The 21,068-nt window shown below is 40.7% G+C and overlaps 1 protein-coding gene across 5 annotated transcripts in view; it reads left to right on the top strand.

Moving 5' to 3' along the window:
- Nucleotides 1–2,437: 2,437 nt before the first annotated feature.
- kcnc2 (potassium voltage-gated channel, Shaw-related subfamily, member 2) overlaps nt 2,438–21,068 on the top strand; it is a 61,864-nt gene continuing 43,233 nt past the window's right edge. For all 5 annotated transcript variants that reach the window (XR_003296879.1, XM_026326625.1, XM_026326627.1 and 2 more), the window contains exon 1: nt 2,438–3,357. Coding sequence is in view for 4 of the 5 variants with exons in the window: in XM_026326625.1 (XP_026182410.1) it covers nt 2,803–3,357 (555 nt within the window). In the remaining variant the exon portion in view is untranslated. The remainder of the gene's footprint in view (nt 3,358–21,068) is intronic.

The raw sequence follows: 21,068 nt of genomic DNA, 5'->3' as shown, positions 1-21,068 counted from the left end.
CCTAAATCTCAACACTGTGTTGTGCAGACGTGCACGTCCAGCACTTCTGATTGGCTGATTTGGCTAATCCAGAATATAAACAAACTGAAACATACTATATATAAGTACAAAAGAAGGAGCCACAAACTTATTTGAGTATCCCTGTGTACGTTTGTCCATTTAAAGCCTGGAGAAACACAGTCCTGTGTGAACAGCTGTACGGTATAAATGATCTTTGGCTCAAGCTCAGGTTTGGAGAGAATTGTGAGCAGAGATATGGGAATTTTACCAGCAGGGGTTGTTCAAAGAAGATGTTAATAATTGCATTTTGGGAGTTGTTAGACCCACTACTTCTGTCATGCAGTTTGTACTTGTTTTAACAAAGCTAACTAGAAACTAACTTCACTTTTATGAACTGATAACAGTGGTTTAAAATTCAATACTACATTAGCTTCCAACTGCTAAACTTCCCCTTCCCTCTTACATAACTTATTATGAATCTAAAAGGAAAGTCAACATAGGGCTGTGCAATTAATTGAATTTTGATTTTGATTTCAATTTCGGGTCTCAATGATCACAAAAACTATGCAATTGAGAAAAAACAATCATTACGTTTTTCAAGTTATTTTGCCCTGCGTTCTTAAGGACGCGCAGGTGCACTTCCACCCCTCCGGAATCCTGAACTCTCTCAACATATTTCCAAAGTCAATGAGTAATCATGTAAAATAATGGTGATTTCAGTAATGACCAAAATAATCGTGATTAGGATTTTTTCCTTAATCGAGAAGCCCAAAGTCAACGTTCTTTAGTTTCAAGTCCCTGCTCTCCAAAACAATGATTCATTTTCATAGTTAGTGTCAAAAACTTTTGAGGCAGGTGAAGAGTGTGACATAATTTTTTAAGTCAGTCAACAGACTATGGTTCATTTGCTAATTATAAAGTTGGAATGCTAAAGCAAAAAGAAATCCCTTCCTTAGCAGATTTGATCAAGCCAAGCAATGAATAATTAGTTTACACAGAGGTTGCAGTTTTACAAAGCAGCCTTACATCAGGGAATAATGATGCATGTAATTACAGGCCTCCTTACTGATTTTGCTGTGCTTAGATTTCCTACAGATGTCACTCTTTCCTCCTTGACACTCTGGTGAGTATAGACAGTCACAAAACCTGCCTTCCTGTCAACATCTGTTTTTAAAGCCAATTATTATCAGCAGTGCAGAGGTCTTTTTAGCATGCTCCTCCCTGTTGGAAACAAAACTTCTTGTGTCACTGATGTGCATCATCTGACATAAGCACTGCATGAATAAATGATGTACAGAAAATGATTCTAAAGCATTAGAGGAAAAGGTTCTTTGTGTATTCTATTAGTTCTTTAACAATTCTGTGTTATTATTGGTATATGTTTATAACATTTCCATCTGTTTGTGCCTGTAAAAGCATTACACCGGGTTTAGCTTTGTTTCATTGGTTCCCTAGCCATGTCAGATCAGACTTCAGGGTGCTTCTAATGACATAATGGTAAATGAGCATGGTCCTTTATACCTGTCCGATCTCCTTAAAACCTACAGTATATTCTGTCATCTCCACTCTCAGAATACAGGGGTCCTGTCTCTCCCTAGAGGTAAGATGGAGTCTGTAGGCTGTAGAACCTATTTCTATCATTTCCTCTTCGTCTGGAAAAATCTCCCTAACAGCAGATGATTGGTCTTTGTCTCAATCAGTCTCTTAACCACATGTACCACCATGTAGTGCTGCAAGTGAGATTACTGTAAACCTTATGAAAAACCACCGTGTCCCTTTAACCTCCACTAGTTGACAAAACAGGGCTAGGTTTTGTTGTACTAAACGATTTCACCAATGATCATCAAATTAAAATGACTAATTAAAGGAAAACAGTTTACCAAAAAAACATCAGTGTCTTCCACAAATGTATTGAATTATGAATTAATTATTGTATTATACTGAGATTACACAATCAAGACAGTCTGGTTTTATTCATCCATTTCATTCATTTCTTTCTTTCTTTCTGAGTGTAATTAAATCTGAAATGAAGTGATCATAGCCTATGAACACATGAAGGGTGCTCTAATCTACTTGGCCTGTTGAAAATAATAGGGAATAGTTCTTTTTTGTATCGATCCCGTCATTCCTCAGCACCCAAAACTAGTTTCCCGATTTATACTTGTACTTGTCTAAATCTGGTTCAAATGAGAAACGAACCCTCTTATCAGGGTGGAAATTTCCCCTTTAGTTTTGTATGGAGACAAACCCTAACATCAGCATTGGAGGTGAGCACTGACTAATTTCCCAATATAACTTCGGATTTTCTGATACATAGAAACAACGCAACAACGGTGGAAATACATTGAAGAGACGTATAATTGGTGGCGAGCAGTGATGAGAAAGGAATCAGGAGTATTCGTACATATTTTGAGTAACGGGCTCGACGCTCACTAGCGGTTGTGCGTCTTGGAGAGGGCAGGGACGCCACAGACGCGCAACGGCAGCAGCAGCGCAGTCTATTTGGAGCCACCGGTTGAGACCGTTCAACACTCCGAGAGCACCGACTGCCCTAACGGACTGTGGGGTGCGAATCGACGACATACATCCTCACTGAATCAAACGATGGACATCCTCTTCGATTCCTTAGAAAGCCTCGAAAGCGTCGGATGAGTGAAGTCGGTGATGCTGCGCACCACGTCTGAAATCCTGGAGCTGTTTTGAACAGGGCTGTGGGTGTGTGCGCCTCAAGCTTGCCGTTACCTCCGGACTGCACTCGCCAACTTCCCCCGCTTTCCATCAAGTCATGTCTGATACAGAGCGATGGGCAAGTTTGACGACAACGAGAGGATAATCCTCAACGTCGGGGGCACAAGACACGAAACCTACAAAACCACCTTGAAGACCCTACCGGGGACGCGACTGGCCCTCCTCGCCTCCGACTCGGACATCGACTCCGTGCTGGATCAGCTGCAACAAGTCCCCGGCTTCATCGAGTACAACGCGCGGACCAACGAGTACTTCTTCGACCGCCACCCGGGTGTCTTCGCCTACGTGCTCAACTACTACCGGACCGGGAAGCTCCACTGCCCGGCGGATGTGTGCGGACCTCTGTTCGAGGAGGAGCTCTCCTTCTGGGGCATCGATGAGACGGACGTGGAGCCCTGCTGTTGGATGACATACCGGCAGCACCGGGACGCGGAGGAGGCTCTAGACGTGTTCGAGCTCAACGTGGACAACGGGGACGAGGACGACGAGATAGGGAAGCGACTCGGCATTGAGGATGTGGCTGCCGACGGTAATGTGGGTCTGTGGAGAAAGTGGCAGCCGGTCATATGGAATCTATTCGAGGATCCCTACTCCTCCAGGGCGGCGAGGGTAAGGGCGCACCGCTGCATCTGGGGTTTTCACTCACAGTAACCCCACTTTACAGATCCCCTGTTTTCTCAGAAATATACCAGAGCTCATACTTTAACTTGTCTTTTTGATAAAAGTTACCTAAGGCCCAAATCTCCAGAAAGGTAATTACAATTATTTATACTGTTCAGCTTTGGTTCAAACTGTGTCAGAGGTGTTGGTTCAACTGTGTGGTGGTTTTGGAAGCTGCAGCATGTGCTGCTTAAATATCTTTTCTATTTCATGAGTGTAGTTGATAAATAACAGAAACACCTCTCCACATAATGCAGCATGGATCAACAGCAGCACAGACTGCAACCTGCAAAATGATCATACAGGTAAATCAAGACTTCATTTTACCTAACACACACACTAACAGAGTGTGTGGCCTAGTAAAGTGTTAAAAACCTGCTGTCCTCCAGAATGTGAGAGGTCATGCAATGGTGTGAGGTCATTTCTTTACAATCTTGTTTAAATTATTTTAACGTATATTTAAGAAACTGACTTTAAGGACTGGTGCAAATATATCACTTCAAAATAAGCAGAATTTGCTATGAGCAAACAAAGTGTTAATACTGTCAAGAGGGATATTCATAGCAGTGGTGTATTTTAGATGTGTAGGCCTCTGCCAAACAGAGGCTATACATTTGTTGCAGTGTGTTTCTGTTTATTTTATCCACACATCCTATATCTGTCTTACTCCAGCTTTTCTAACGCAAGGGCTTTGTCTATTTGGGTACAGCTCCAGAAACGTCATTTCAGCAGTCAGAACATGTTAGTTACCCATTTAGATCACACTCAGTCCTTTCAGCTGTAGTAACTGCTGATTTCTGATTAACACAAAAGAATTGTGTGAGATCTTTCAGAAGTAGTGCAGCACCTTAAATAGGGAATAGGTGAGATGTCAACTGATAGTCCACGCGTGACATCTTTGTCGTCCGACTTCGATCATCATCAGGGTTGATCATCATGCGACAAATGGCAAGTTAGTTTGATCTGAGTGGAGCAGGTTCAGAAGTAAGCATGGCACGATTTTATATTCCATTTTTGTGTGTTTTCTTTTTAAATCTTCAACAGCAGGAAATTAGTTGCCAGAAAATAATGTTGCAGAAAGATGAATTATTATTATCCTAAGTTATTCTAAATCAATATGTAAGTGGATGATCAAAAGTTGTTGGAATAGGTAAATTTGCAATCAGCACTGAATGGCCAGGGTATCTGTGTACTGAAAATGTTCACGTCTGCAGCAGTTGTCTCTAAAGCTCAGTCCTCTCTGCTAAGCTCGCCTCAGGCTGCTGGTGAATTTTAGGTAAAAGACAGTAAATTGTTCTCTGTCATTGGCAGGCTGATGTGCTGCAGGAGTGAATAACTGCTGGCTGTTGATGTCATGTTGTGTAAAATGTATATTTATGCCAAACAGCTATACAGAAGCCTTCATGCTGTCATAGGCAGCAGGTCAGTGGAAGAGGTGATACAAACATGCACCTGTTGAGGCTAAAATGTTTTGTTAGAGTTCAGGATTGACTGGTGAGGGATTATTTTTATCAATAAACAGGCAAAAAACATGGAAAGATGGAAGATTCATGCTGATGTTTAATGTCTGCAGCAAAGGCAGTGTACCTGCTGTGACATCAGTGGGGTGTGGCCATAGGCTACTTGGCTTGAAACACCCAGAGAGCAGTGCCATTACAGTTTGTCGTACAGTATTTGCTTAGCACTGCTGTCATTGGTACTCCATAGTAACTTAATCCAATGGAGCCATTTGGGTTGTTTTGCAGTAATGCAATCCTAATATAGTTATTTTGGTATTGTCATAAATTCATTATGCATGTATGGAACATTAGTTCTAAGTAGAGGTTCCTCACTGATGGAGAAGCCCTGTATTAGCCCAATATTTTTAGTTCTCGTGATTTTTTTAATTAAGGTGACTAAAACTTACCACCAATCCAAACTCTGTTTCTTAGCTGCTAAATAGGAGATATTTCTTCATACCCCCAACAGCTACAAAGACAGTAACAGAGATAGCATTGGTTTAATTTGTACTGTGATTACATCATTCCTCCTCCTCATTATCTGCAGGTGGCTGTGTGAACAGGATCACGTGGACCTATATGAGATTGAGTTTTGAGGAAAAGTAGCAGCATAGTACAATATTAAAATATTGCATATCACATGAGATCAGTTGTTTGTGGTGATGTCAGCTGATATAACAAACATATATCCTTAAGGGTGCAGTTTATCTATTATTTGAAGAGGTGACTTTTTTTTTTTAGGGGGGGGGGTTGTGTGTGTACACATATGGTGACAGTGGTATCAACCTTGTTGTAACAATCCATGTGTTGTTTGTGTTCATCCACTATATTTCATTGGTAAGTTCCTGGAAATATTTCTTGGTGATTACCCTGCTGACAGAGGAAGTAGCAGGGATGTACCAGGGGTAAATATTGAGTTAGTTTCAGTGATGCTTTATTGACAGAAGGGAGTTGATTGAGTTGAAAGTTTATGTTTACAACGTGAATACATCTGTCTCCCTGATCCAACATGCACCCAGTATGCACACACAGAAATTAAGACATGCCACATTTCCCTGCCACCAATACCATACAGTAGCATCTGTCTCTGAAAGTGCGTTCAAACCTCTGCCATCTGCATTTGGAACGTATTCCCTGATGGTGATGGTGCTCTCTGCAGCCACATCAAGCATGAGATTGTCATACTCCTTGATGTTTTTGCTTTTAATAAAGCTTAGTTGGCTTTGGTTAACCTTTAATACATATCCGATAGATAGAGAAGGGCCCGTGTGTTGTGTATGTGTGAAGCTAAAAGAATCTATGCAGAGTGTGAAAATGATTGTGTGTGTGTCTAAAAGAAGGCCCTCCAGGGTACTAATCCACCCCCTCACAAGGTGTTAGGAGAGAGTAATGTGGAATTACTCTATATGAAAATGAAAGGAACCGACCATGGCAATGGAAATCTCAGTGTTCTTTGTCCTTTGACCCTGACCTGCCAGAGCTGACAGTATTAACAGTTTGACAACTTAGTAGTGTTGTTTTTGGCTGGTTAGTTTCTTCAGTGTGGTTTATTACTGAATCTGTACTGAATCTAACAATAGATACTGTTAAGAGTTAAAATGTGAATTCACTGTTGAATAGAAATGCAGGAACAAGGGGACATGACACAACACAATAATAAGGAAAACCTAAAGTACAGGTTTCTATTTGTCCAGCCTACTGTGTCTTAAAACTTGTATGCATGTGTGTTGGAGAAGTTATTGGTCACTGTACTCATTCCTTCTGCCCTACACTGCCCTACACTGACCCACAGTGTAGGGGAAGAGTCTTTTCTGTGCAAAAATGAAATATCAGGACATCATGTCTCTGTCTAAACATTAATACCATCAAAGCAAACAAATGTGTTCAGTACCCAGAAACCTGGTGGACTGTATCGGCCTCCACACTTCACTGTTCTTTTCCATTCTACCACCGAAGCAGGCACTGGGCACATCGCGTGCAACATGACAGGTAGCCACTGCATTCAGTTATAGAGATCACAGGAAATTAGTGTGGAGGTAAATGGGGAATCAAATGCTACAAAGGCCAGGATCCAACTAGTTGAATGTTGTAGCTCATGGTCTGCACTTTAAACTCTCATGCCACCAGAGGGCCCTATCAAATTTTTAACATTAAGATATCAAGTAGTCATAATTTTAGGAATGCTAGCAGTGCTGTCTAACAACATCACGACAGAGCACCGTGACTTTCCATTCATACAGGATAATAAATGACGTCAACGGTGTCAGCCCAGCTGTCTGGCTGCCAGCCTTTTTTGAATGTTTCTTGAGGTAAGCTGAAAACCCCAAAGTCTGAGCTGTTCCTTTAACCAGTTCATCACGAGTCCTCATGTGCCAGCAGTCAGCACTAGCAGGCAGGTTTTTCTGGACCCCCCACGCTGTTTCTATTGTTGTAGCCAACCTGTTCTCTTCTCATCCTCAATGCTGCCTCTTTAATCTGCATGCAGTGTGTTTAACAGCGACTGTCAGTGTGTTCACTTGTCTGTGTGCGATAGGAGTAAGAATTTCTGCTTTATTTTCCTGTATGTTTATGAGTGTCTATCTGAAAAGAGTGAGAAAAATGACTGTTTACTATGTGTGCTTATGTAGGTGTATGTGTTCTCATATGTGTTAACCTGTTTGTCCCTCTCATGTCTCTGTAGTTGGCCATTGCTGGATTGGGATGGTAACAAAAAAAGATGAGAAAAAAAGAAATAACACCCACCACCTTTTCATTTCCCATGTTTTGCTCTGAGGCAGGAATTTTAACTGATGCCTGAATTTGGAATCCCCCCCCCCACCCCCACCCCCAACACCTCACCCTCACCCATCCATCCACGCATCCCCCCATTTTCCCATGATTCCATCTGAGACTGCAGCTTGCTTTCTGCCATTTAAGAGGTTAAAAACCCAAACCGTCTGGGTGCTGCCTGCTGCACGCCTGAAGATACCAGATCCAGGCTGCATGCTCAGCCTGCCTGTTGTCATGGCAACATCATCGCTCATCACCATAGCCTGTTTTCATTGAGATCTGTCCGGTCTGTGAAACTGATTGATTTCAGAAACTTGCTTGACCATGAACCCTTATTACTCAGTAACCCCTTACGTGCTAGCTTGTTAGTTTTGCGGCAGCGACGCCAAAAGGGATTGTTGGAGTATCACTAACACAACAAAACCACATGTGCATGTCTCTTCTGTGATTGATGTCAGAGGTTATACATGGTGATGCACTTTAGATATCTTACCTTTTGACTCTATCTAACCAGAGCTACAGGTGTGCAAGAGCCTGCCCACCTCATCAAAAAGTAATGTTAAATCACATTGTGTAGAGTCTGAGGATGTAGGAGGCCAGGAAATGGAACTGATCTGCTGCAAACAGACGGCAAGGCCTCACTGAGTAAATAGAGTCTGACGTGTAAACAGCAGCAAAACCGACGCTGGGTAGGAGAGCAGGGCAAATGGCAGCCTGAGCGTGGGTGGTGATGGCATGCTGCTGGGCATGTTTGTAGCCGCTGCCAGTCACGTTAATCTGCTCCGCCAATCATCATCGTTTGCTACTTTGGTTGACTATAATAGCTATGTGTACATTAGTAATGTGGAGGGCTGCAGTTGTGGTAATTAGGAGCAAGTTTAGTATGAGCAAGTCTTTGACAATAACAGCTTTGGTTCTGTTAAAGATGTAGTGTGAGACATTTACATTAATATATTTGTTGCTAAGCACTCATCCCTGTGGTATTTATACACTGCGGTTTGTGCTTAGCACCTGCCCGTTGTGCGATGTGATGACTGTGACATCGTCATGGTGGTGAACTTTGGTCTTTGTGGTTCATTTTTTAAATGCAGTAATGGTACTAAAACATACATATAGCTTCTGTGACATTCTGCGTGTATGAGAGGAAGTTTTGGAGTTTCCTTATCGTTGCCCTTGGAAGTTACCGTTGCTACAAAGTCCGATTATGTATAACAACAGGAAGCCTATAAGGAACTGATGTGCAAGCAGCAGTAACCACTGGATAACTGTGTTAGGCTGAGATACCTGCCAATCATCAAACACCCATGATGGAACAATAATCCTTAGATGATCTACTTATTTGCCACATAAGATGAACGCTAACTGCTTATTTCATAATTAGGTATTCATTACATCTCGACTTTGTAACTTTTAAATAAAAAAAAATAATAAAACCATAATATTCATCTTACAAAATAAAAGCATAATATTTAAGCAGTAAAAGAAGTGATTTCTTACTTCTGGCTGCTACAGGCTCATTTGGTGTGATCTGAAACAAAGCTTATGGTGCCTAATGTTTGCAGACTTAAGATAGATGCAGCTGCTCTTGTTTGTTGCTCTTCTCACTAACACCTATAGTGACTACTGGAGCTATACAAAAAGATTTTTAGAGGGGTTTCTACATCCATCTATGGCAAACTAGGAGTGAAAATTGGGCTCGGGCACATGTACCTGAGATTTATAAAACAGATTTAGGCAAACATACAGGGTTATAAATCTGATGAAAAGAATGTCTATGCATGTTTCCGTGCTAGTGAGCTGACCAGGACTGACCATTAGCTATGCTTCTGTAGGAGTGAATTATCACTAAAATATAGTGGTGATAGATAAATGAGCTTAAAATCAATGTTGTAAAAAACTGGTATTATACCTTAAGGCTTGTCCACACTTCTTCACCACCCAGCTGCAGTAGCCCCTGCTACCTTTTGCAGAAGATAAAATAAGAGAGGATTTGTATGCATACAAAAGAAATGGGCCTATTGCTTAGTTAATGAAGGTGGCTTATTGATTGTTCATTATTGGACCTCTTGACTTGCTTTAGACTGCTATATACTTCCTCCTATCAGGCACTGCTCTATCTGTCTGACTGGTGGTCTCTTGTGTTTCTGCTTTGAGAGTGCAACATCTTTGGATCCCAGTCAGCATGGTATGCATTTGGTTATGAATGAAGCATTTTGAAGCATGAAACAAAAAAGTGCATGTATGAATTTTCATGATGGCAGTGCTTCTCTCTGTCTCTTCAAAGACTTAAAGATTTATAGGTAATCAACATAAATCAAAAGAGCATCTGACATAAATGGTGCTTCCATTTATATATATATATATGATTTGTATGTTATGGAAATGTGTTAGAAGAGAGTTCTAGGTGTGACAACATCAAAACGGAAGCTACAGTGAGTGGAGAGTCTGGAGTGTCTCAAAATGTATATGACTCAATGTACACTGATTAGCTTTATTGCTCAATTTGCAAAGAGATGGATGTCACAGGGAGTGGGGATTGCGATGAGCACTGCTGAGCTGATCTGAGAGACAACTGTACTTGTTCTTTGACGTCCAACTCAGCAGGTGCTGATTATACGGTAGATAGATATTCTTCAGAGACAGAAGTGCACTTCGAAAATTGTTAGAGTTGCGTATTCTGCATTTATGGCTGTGATGGTTTGCATGCCAAAGGTGTGCTCCTTCGCTCTTTCGTGTATTGCCAGCCAGCTGCCAGGAGGGGCCCTGGCATGGCTCCTGAGCTCAGTGAGCTATAGCAGATATGCCATTTGTTTGGGCTGAATGCTAAATAATTAATGCTTCATTCACTCTAAAAGATTGAGTGCTTCCCAAGGACAATGGATTTACTGAAAGTTCTTCTCTCTGGCACCATTAGCAGAACCCCGAGGCTCACACATTAAAAGGTAATTAATAAATCAGACTTTCAGGCTGATTTGTGTTTCTTGACTCTGTGGGCCAGCTGACTGACTGTGGCAGAGTTGCTGTCTTACAGAGTGCAGTGTGAATTCAGCCAGAGCCAGTTAAGTTTTGGGTTTAACTACATGTTGCAACTATTTCCTTTTATTCTCTTCAGTAGCTTTAAAGTTAGATTTCTCCTACAAGAGTACATTTTTATTGCTGCTGCAGTTTATTAACAAAGAAAAATAACATGTTTCATTCATATTACCTTGTAGTTTGGACTTACAAAACTGGGCTGAGTTTACTATTAACAGCTGTCAGGTACTGAAAATTGGTATCAAATGTCTGGTCAGGTTCAGTATCTTGTTGATTTAATCTTTGATCACAAGCTTCTGAAGCTTTAAGCCAAGCTTTAAGTCATCTTAAGAGACAAGTCAATTATGAGCTCATCAAACTGAGCTGGTTACAAAAAGTTGAAGAAGAGATGAGATTCAACTACACAACACTAGAAGGTACAATAAGGGAGCAGATCAGGCACAATAATGCCATAAAACAAAGAATCGAAGAAGAGAGAGAACAATATGAAAGTGTAAAACCTTGGCTCGAGAAATACAACGCCAGGGGTGTTTTTAGCAACTGAAATAACCAGGGTCATGATTGCACTGGGCTTATGTTTTCTTTGGTGGGAGAGAGGCAGCAGTTGGTTAGGGAGGTTTCACCTCCGTATATAACAAATAATGTAATAAACACTGTTATTACTCAGACACACGCAAAAGTTCAACTGCTATCTAAAACGGGTTTGTTTACCTTGTCTTTTTTTAACTTCTTTCAGTTCACCTCACGTACTCTCGATTCAGTCTCCATATGGTTATGCAGGTAAATATCAAGATAACAGATTGTTACTGCACTTTACCTGAGCAATTAGCTTCCCTCTTTTCAAGGTGCTACAATTTTTATATTTTTTATATAGATGGTCTGTCCAAGGTTTTACCTGAGAAGACAGCAGTGTATGTAAGTTAGGGGAAACTTGCATGTGGCAGAAAATTTTCTCAATAGTTTGCATTGCAACCAGAAGTCATGTCTGTATACATGAAGACCACCCACATGAATGAATCCTGGGAGCTTCAGGATAAGTGAAGTGGTATAAATACTTCAGGCATTATGTGCCATATTATTCAGTCAACAAACGTGAAAGAGAATTCTGTTCTCCACAATAAAGTCCTGGGGGTCTGCAAAGAGCTTCATCACGTGGAGGGCAGACAAGAAGCCACCACATCAGATAATGATCCAGCACACAATGAAAGGACACAAACTCAGACCTGGAACCACAACGTCAACATCAATGACAAGAAGGTTGAGACCACTGAAGAGGGTGTGAGCACAGATAATGTCCTGCAACAGTGCGTGGAGAAGAAGGACTTGGGTGGTCCACAGGTCCCTCTAGTCAGTGAGAGGGACATGATGATTAACCAAAGTAGAGATGGAGCTGACAAGGTATGGACAGTCCTGGCTCAGTGAGCCATAGGGGGCCTTTTGGTGTAGCTTTGGTTCCCTTCAGCTGTGCAGGATGCAGCAAGTGCTGTCAATGGGTTTACTCTGCTCTGGTTTCCCCATTGAACTAATTAAAATCAATTAATAAAACTTTTTGTTTTGATCTGATCTGATCATTAGTAATAATTTCCATAACCTTTTATAATCCCTTCATGTGTTTAGAATGATTTTTTAGAACATTGCCACATGCTAATGTTATTCCTGTTAAACATCAGCATTTTGGCATTGTGATTCTTAGTAGTTTAGCATGTTGATGTTAGCATTTAGCATTTAGCTGTGACTAAGCACAGCCTTACAACTCTGCTAAAAGGGAGACATGTTTAGCCAAACCATATTGTGCATGAGTTTATTATGTCGAATATCAATGTAGTAATAATTCATGAATGTGTTTACAGTACATGGATTGTACCTCACTGAATATATTTGTGGTAACTTTTGACCAAACTGAAATTTTGACCTTATGGTGCTCAAAGTGTGCACTCTTGAGACGTGTCATGAAAAAACCACAAATGTGAGCCTAGGTGAAAGTTGCCAAAATAATCAGGCATAACCTCTGGCATGGAAATTCAAGGTGCTACAGCAGTAAGCAAAAACTTACAATAAAGAGATCTATCGATAAACACAGCACGCTACTACTACTGCTGCTACTACTACTACTAATGACAAAAATAATAATATTAAAAACAATTTTATTATTTATTATGTTAAATCCAGGAGGCTCTGTACAGATTTCCATGGCAGTTCATCAAGCTCCCAGGCCTCTGCTAGAGGACCCAAGCTGGAAGAAGCTTGGTCAAAATACATCCACAAAGGCTTCCAGACTTCATGGGCAGAGTTCAGGCCACATTTTCAAAGAGATGCTTATTCTAAATGCAACAATATTTATCTGCCAACAGTCAGATTTAGAGCATGGCTCGCTCTTGGGTGACAGCTGACAGCTCAGCCATCCTCGCAGCTTTGATTTGAAAATCTGATCTCAAATAAACACGATGGGGAAACTTCCTAGACACAGATGAGGGTCAGGCTGCAAACTGAAAATGTCACACTAGCAAGGAGATGACAGTACTGTGCACAGAAAATGTTGTCATCTTGCAATAATAACGACTAACTGTGGGCTGACCCTCTTTGACAGCTTTGATTGGAGTTGAAGCTGCACACAGCAAATCATGTAAATGAATTGAATTTTGACATTTTCTCAGTGATGTTGTCTGATTCTAATTGTGTGCCTGGTTACCCTGCCCAGTCAACACATGGCTTTCAGCTCTGTCCATTGATCATATATACTGGTTCAAAGGCTTTAAAAGAGGATCCACTGTTTATTGGATTCTTTTTATCAGAGCACTCAGGTCTCATTTAGACATACATGCTTAGCCCAGATCAACACACTAAGAAACAGAGATGGAGACCAAGATGTGGACAGATGTGGAGGGCCAAACCGTGAGAGGGAGTAGATTCAATTCAAATCAGATAACAAATCATGTACTGTGCTGAACTTCAACCAAAAAGTTGGATGCTTTGCATTACTGTTGTATGTACAATAAGCTACAACTTAAACCTATTGGGCCTTCCTAATCTAAGACAGACTCACGATATGTATTGATACATTTTCTGCTTTGATTTCACCATTTGTGTTGGTGGGATCAGCCAGTTAGTGACACCTCATCAAGTGCATAAAACTGCTTCAGACACTGACCATTTACCCCTGCCACAGCCGCTGTTTCTATTTAAGCAGTTCCCTGCTGCTGCTAGAAATACTCACCAGAGCATTAAAAGTAATTATTTCATCATGGAAAGTAGTCCCTAACAAATGCACTTTTGCTGTTTTAGTATATTACTGAGCCTCTTTTGAGAGTTTAGATTTTGTTAGTAGTTTTATTTATATTCCTAAGCTTCTTCTTTCAAACACAAGCATATCCATTATGCTATTTGAAATCAGAGTGAAACGATAGCAGCAACTTGTAGCCTCCATGGCAAGTCTTTGATACACAGTATAGAACTTAAGCAATATTTTGCGGTGATCCTGTGATAGCAGTCTGCAGTCTGAAACACACCCAGGAACTTTATACACATCTGACCTCAGATCAGATCTGAGTGGCAAATGCTGAATGTTGTTAGAGATTAACAGTAAAACAAACTCCACAGCGACTCTTTATTATGTTTGTCTTTTCATATACATCGACCACAATGTATGTATATCGAGCTGTTGAATTTTTTGGAGTAATGGCTTGTTAATGGTATTTGTGGTAGCATTATAAGCAGAACCAACTCTAAATTCAAACCCGCTATTAAATAGTGAGCCCTGACTTGTGTTATCTACTGTATGGCAAAGACAATGTGGCTCAGACAGAAACAAAATAAACAATTCAGAACCTTCTTAGGTACCTTGAGACCACACTCAAATACCACAGCCTCTTTTCTTTGAAACTGTTATTGTAAATACTGTTAATATAACTTCTTTCAGAACTGTCAGGGGTCTCTCTGGTTGATGATGACATATGATAATGCAGGTTCTGCCAGCCTGATATCGACTTTAGTCAGTAACAGAAACCTCCCTGGAGGACATCTCTGAGACCAAAAAGGTAACTGGTTGGTGCGGGTTGTTGAGGTGCCTCTGCCCTATGGCAGACTAAAATGTGTAGTCAAGCATGTAGTGGAGCTCTGAAAAATGTTTCTTTTTGTAGCTTTGCAAACTTCCTCAAGCAAGAAATCTGCACAAGACAGAATGGATTCTTTTGAGTTGATAGAACCAGAGAAAAGTGTAGGATTTAAAATAAATGCTACTGAAAATGATTAAATGATGACACAAATGTGGCATTGAGACTGAAACATCTGCAACACTCCAATGCCAGCATTCATGTTAGAAGACTAGGAATGACATTTTTCTAAATGATTTAGAGAAAACGTAATAATTTCTTGTTCTGTTGAATTGGCTTTGTGGACTGGCTGAAATAAAGGTGAGCTGACCTCAACCCCACAGCACAGGAGTCTCTGTCTATCTTCATCTTCCATGGTTCACTGGTACTGACCTGGCAGAGTCACTCATATTAGTAATTCTCTACTGGATACAGACTCATCAGGCCCCAGAGGAGCCCTCCATTCCTGCAGTGCCCTCTCCTTCAGTGGACTCTCGACCAGATGTGGATATTCATGCCTGGGTGCACTTCCCTGTCAGTAAGAACCACAATGGGTGTGTTGAGTAGTGTCTCTGAAGTAAGTTAAAGGAATCATGTCTGTGAAGGTTAGGTGGCCCTCATCCCTGTTGATTGCAAATTGGAGTGTGGATGCGAAACGTGGCCTCTGGCATTTTAAGTGATACCTGAGATATTTTAATCATGTTTTGTAGAAGAATAAGCTCACACTTCTTCCTGCTTTGCTACTGAGAGTCATTATTCACACAAATGCCAGAATTCAGTTTTCAGGTAAATAAATATATAAATATAAATATAAATAAATATACACATATAAGTCACTTCACTATATAAGTTGCAGGACAAGCCAGAGGAGTAAATAAAGTGCAACTTATAATCTGGAAAATATAGTAAGCAAGTCTTTTACCAAATAGTCAGCGCTGTCATTTTTCAGAAGAGTGTACCTGCAACCCAATACATCATTTCTGAATTCAGCTGTGCTTGAATTTATTTGGCTGGCTATGTGATTAGCAAAGAAAATAATAGCAAAGGTAGCTAAGAGAATGGAATGGATCAGTCATCCATGTGCATGCTTAGGGTTTGATCTCTGTGGTGAATGTCAGATCTCATGCTGATAGATTAGGAAGTGTTTTAAAAAATTAGGATTTGCTTTGGTTTGCAGAATGACCAAAGAGGCAATCAAAAGAACAAAGCTTGGAATTAAAGTTAAATGCAAATATTAAGTGGAAGTATATTCCCATTAACTGAGTTAAATGCCAGTTGGAGGAGCAAAGCTGTTCTCTGTTCAGGTGGATTGCTGAAATCCTATTGCCATTAAATGGTCGACTTTGTCATTGTCACAGTTGTTTAAGGCCTGAAATGTGTGTAAAAGTGTGTTCAGACAGTAAAGGAAGAGAATATTTGCCTTGCATCATTTCTCTAAATGTGATTACTGAACCATTAGTACAGTCCATGTTTATTCCCCTCAGACAGCCAATACACCACCTGTACAGGCATTAGTTATAAGCTAACAATAGACACACCAATGGTGTGTGTGTTTGTGTTCCGCTTAGTCACTGACTGATCTCAAAACTCATCAGGGACACAGATTCTTTCCTTTGTGTCCCCATCCTTCTCTTGTTTCCTCTGTCTTTACACTTTTTACAGTTTTTTACAGTTTTTACATTTCCCTTTGGGGGTGAATAAAGTTTATCTTATCTTTTCTTATCTTATCTTATCTTATAAGACCCACCCAAATTTCTGGGTGTCTGATTTGCATTTTTGTGTACTTGCATCAGTTCCTGCTGCCCAAGCTGAATTTGCATCTACTAATGTCTTTATATTGACCATTATATTGACCATATGTGCTATCAAATTTGCTTCACATTCTGTATGAATGCACAATAAAAGCACCGGGTCTGCAAGGGGCCACCACTGAATGATGCACATGCATAGAGGAGTGACACGCAAAAAAAACATGAATTCTGACCTGACCCTTCTGTTCGCGTTAGTTAATCATAGGTTTGTTAACATTTTCATTCAAATATCAGATCTAAGCCACTTTTAACAGCTTGTGAAGTGCCCAAATAGTGATTTTGATCTTTAATACATCTCACATACATCTGTAACATGTAAATCATTCTTAACATCAGCCTTTTCTGGTCAAAACACCTCAGTGGGTGTTGAGTAGAATCATTAGTTTCTTATGCAAATTGCTTTTTTGAGTGTACTTCATTCCTAGTGTAAATATTTTGCAACTTAAAAGTGATGGGAAATAGAGACAAAAGGTTTTTTTGCATCAGTGTCAAAAGTACAGTGCTGATTCACTCCCAAATGAGCAATTTGGCCATTGACTCACACATCTTCAGTGCTGCAGGAATCAAGCTGGGATGAGAACATTACTCCAGGCCTTTACTATAAATGACTCTAAAATTTATCTAATCTGTTTGATGATATTAAAAGTCATTTACAGAACAAATGTCTGCATCTAGCCCAGTGACGTCCAAACGTGCCACAGAGCGATCCAAGCTGCTGCAGGCCCCACCTGGCTGAAGGTTTTGAAATCAGTGAATCACCTTCCTATTAGGACTGCAAGAAACACTACAGTGGGGGGTACAAACCACCCCTGCCCCCCTGTAGATCCACCACTGCAGGCACTTAAATATTGCTAGACCTTATCCTGGTGAGCTGCATGTAAAAATACAATTGTCTGAGGCTGAATATTAGTCTGATTTTGCTCCTAAGAGCATTATGCACTGAATCTGGGTAGTGTTGAAGTGTGAGCCAGTGGTGGACAGACAGTCTGGAGCACCAGGACAGTTCCTGCTGACTTGCGAGCAATAAGTTGACGGACTGTCAGACTCTTCAGGTTAAGAGCAACTTTCACTCTCTCTCAAAAAGAGTCATAGCTTCTCTCTGCAATGTACATAGCAACCATAGTTCATAGCAATGGTTTACTCTCATGTCCCCTAATATCATTCACATTTAAGAAGTGACCTGGGATGGATCCCAAGTCTGAATCAATGTCAGTCCGCCTCCTGTGTCTCTCACTATATAACTGCAACTCTTGAACATGATTCTCACAACATTGTTCAGAGTTTATATGTGAACACAAAAACATTTAGTCCACACCAACTTCAGCCTGTGTCAGTCATCAGAACAGCAGTGTGTGTGTGTGTGTGTGTGTGTGTGCGTGCGTGCGTGCGTGTGTGTGTGTGTGTGTGTGTGGCGTTTTTACCGTGAGGTTCACAGTAACAGCGGCTAAACAATATCTAAATGCACCAGAGGAAATACAGACATAATTAAATGTGACATAGGTTTCATGTCCGTGTCTTAGAGTTAGTGTGGACCGACATCAGATAAAACTGAGGTACTTTGTCAACTGGCCTGAGATCTGTAAACATTTTACTGGATGCCTGATTATCTGACCACATAACAGAAAAACTAGAACAAGAAATCACCACTGCTATCCACATAACAGTGTAAAAATTAATTGTGGACAGTGTGACTTTCACTTTTCTCCACTTCTGCCATTTTTGTCTCTGCAGCTGCTCATCATGTCACTGTGTACCTCTGCAAGCTGCTGCGTCACTAGATCCAACTAATCGATACATACATTCATTGCCAACTATTGTAATAACTGCCAAAAATAAACAGCTAAAGTTCTGTTTCAGTGAAAGGCAATAATATCCACTGATGATAGGAGCAATATGTCTCCCACACTTTTGAATGTCCTATTTCTGTGTTTCTAACGTTTCACCTTAAAATGACTCATTTATCCCCAACATTTGAAACATGAATCTCCCCTTGTGTTCTAAATGCTGTTTCTTGACCCTGGCAATGAAGCGTAATTGGCACAAATGCATCTTGCTTTTTAGCAAATGCTTAAAACGTGAAAACATATCAGTCACCAGACAACAGCACGCTACCATTCTAAACTCTCCCACCTCTTGAATGCTGTTCTGTGACAGGTAACCTGAATTTGGTGGGGATCACATTGACTGGTCATAGAGGGTAACCAATCATCTGCTCCCATAGGCTGAGGAGCCATTTTAAGAGCTTGACTTCAGTGCTGCTCGAGCGTGAGAAATGCAGCCTCTCGGCAGTGCCCCTGCTGTTATCCGAGGACAACTGTGTCTCTTTCAAGCACTGCCCCGGAGAAGGAGGATACTCTCCTGCAAGTCTTCATCTGAGCAGATGCATACCGCTGTGTGCCAGCCGCTAATGCCTCCTGGCATGTGATATGTCTTAAATTACCACTGTTGCTTATTGTCAGAAGGGAAGAGGAGTGTTTTAAGTCAGCACGTGTCTTAGCTAAATGGCTGTTTATTCTAGCTCCTATCTTCACAGTTCAGTTCATTGCAGGTTGACTGGTGTTCCGTAGACTTTACTGTGATGAAAGCACAGTTCAAACAAATGCTTGTGAAAAAGGCTTAACCTGTTAGCCCCCCCCCCCCTTTTTTTTTTTGCATACGGCCGAACAACACGTAGATAAATTAAACTAGCTGTTGTTCTTACATTTTAAGAGTTATATTGACGACCTTGGTGCCGATTGAAGCAAAAGCGTCCCAGTTTTCTATCGGCGCGCTGTAAAATGTGAAACATGACTCCCCTCCCCCTCTAGCGTCGAGCGCTGCCTGCCCAGTGTTGTCAAGGCAACATTTACAGTAAGGAGGGGCTGCGTTAAAGCCCACTGCTGCGTCATCTGGCACAACGTATCATATATTGTTGGAAAGGTGTCATCATTGGTTACAAGATGCGTCAGTCATCATTGATGAACAATGTGACTGGCTGATTCTACTGTCAATCGAAGTTAGACTATGCCCCCTGACTGGGATTTGCTCAGAGGATGCGAATTGCGAATTTTATTGGTTTTAGGGTTACGCTGTGAAACGTAACAAACAAGTTCGATTGAGGCCTCATGTGATTCACAGAAGCTTGCTATGTCAAACTTTATTGAATAAAAGGCGAAATCAACCGTAAAACGAAGCGGATTACAGCTTTTTATGAGGAGGACGATGGTTTTATGGATTTGCTGTATAATATTAGGTCTTAAAATATTACGACTAAAACATGGGTGCACTTTGTTCTATGGATTCTAACGAACAAAATGATATGCGACACTCGATGTTTGAGTACACGTATGAAGTAACGCGACAGAAAGGTAAGGAGCAGCGTATTGTACTGTATTTGTACTTTTGTTAAATATTAAGAAACTGTAGTCGCTGTGATTATTCAATCCTAAATTGAGATAAACCGTGAGACTTTAAGCTTTCATTTGACATATATATTGTTACACTTCATTCAAAATTATCCAGCGATTTTTGGTGTAATATCTGGACATTTCCCCTACCGGATCGTTAGCGATCTACCGGACGGCAACAGAAAACAAAATGGAGCAACTAGAGACAAATACAACTGCAGACAAAATGAGGAAATACTAATTCCTCGTCCATTGTTCCACTTGTTTTGCCGTTTGTTTACACACAATGGCTAATATTTAACAGGAAAAATGTTAGCATGTTGCAGTGTTGTAAAAAATAATTCTAAACACATGAAGGGATTGTCTAAAAGGTTATGGGAATTATTATTAATAATCAGACCAAAACAAAAAGTTTTAATAAGTTTTTTTTTTACTGAATGGTTAACCAGAGCACCCAGAGTAAACCAATTGCTGTGCTTCCGCCCAAGCCCTTTTTCTCAACCTTCTTGTCATTGATGTTTACGTTGTGGTTCCAGGTCTGAGTTGACACAAGTCTTCCATCCCCATGATGAAGCTCTTTTCAGACCCCAGGACATTATTGTGGAGAACAGTTGACTTGTTGACTGAATAATATGGAACATAATGTCTGAAGGATTTTTGCCACTTAACTTATCCTGAAGCTCCTGGTATTCATTCTCGAGGGCGGTCTTTGTGGATGCATTGTCTTTGATCTGAACTTTCATGGCGTGGTATTTGTCGAGCCAAGTTTTTGAACTTTCATATTTTTCTCTCTTCTTCAATTGTCTGTTAAGATGTGTTAAATCTTGGCTCTGCTCTTGCATTTGTTTATATTTTTCCTCCAGGCAGTTTTGTGCAGACATTTTCTTCTGCAGTTCCTGAAGATGTTGCTGCAGCGTATTCTTTTTCTGTTTTAGAGTATTGTTCTCTGATTTGATTTTGTTGTAGTCCTCTTCCAATGATTTCGGATCCTTCAATTTCCAGCTGAGCGCTTCAATTTCTTCCTCTAGCTTCCGGTTGTTTTGGATTAGCTTTTGGTTTTCTTCTTGAGTAGAC

The sequence above is a fragment of the Mastacembelus armatus genome, chromosome 23, assembly GCF_900324485.2.
Source record: "Mastacembelus armatus chromosome 23, fMasArm1.2, whole genome shotgun sequence".
Classification (NCBI taxonomy): Eukaryota; Metazoa; Chordata; class Actinopteri; order Synbranchiformes; family Mastacembelidae; genus Mastacembelus; species Mastacembelus armatus.
Note: the sequence above shows the minus strand (reverse complement) of the source record. Positions and strands in the feature narration are given on the sequence as shown.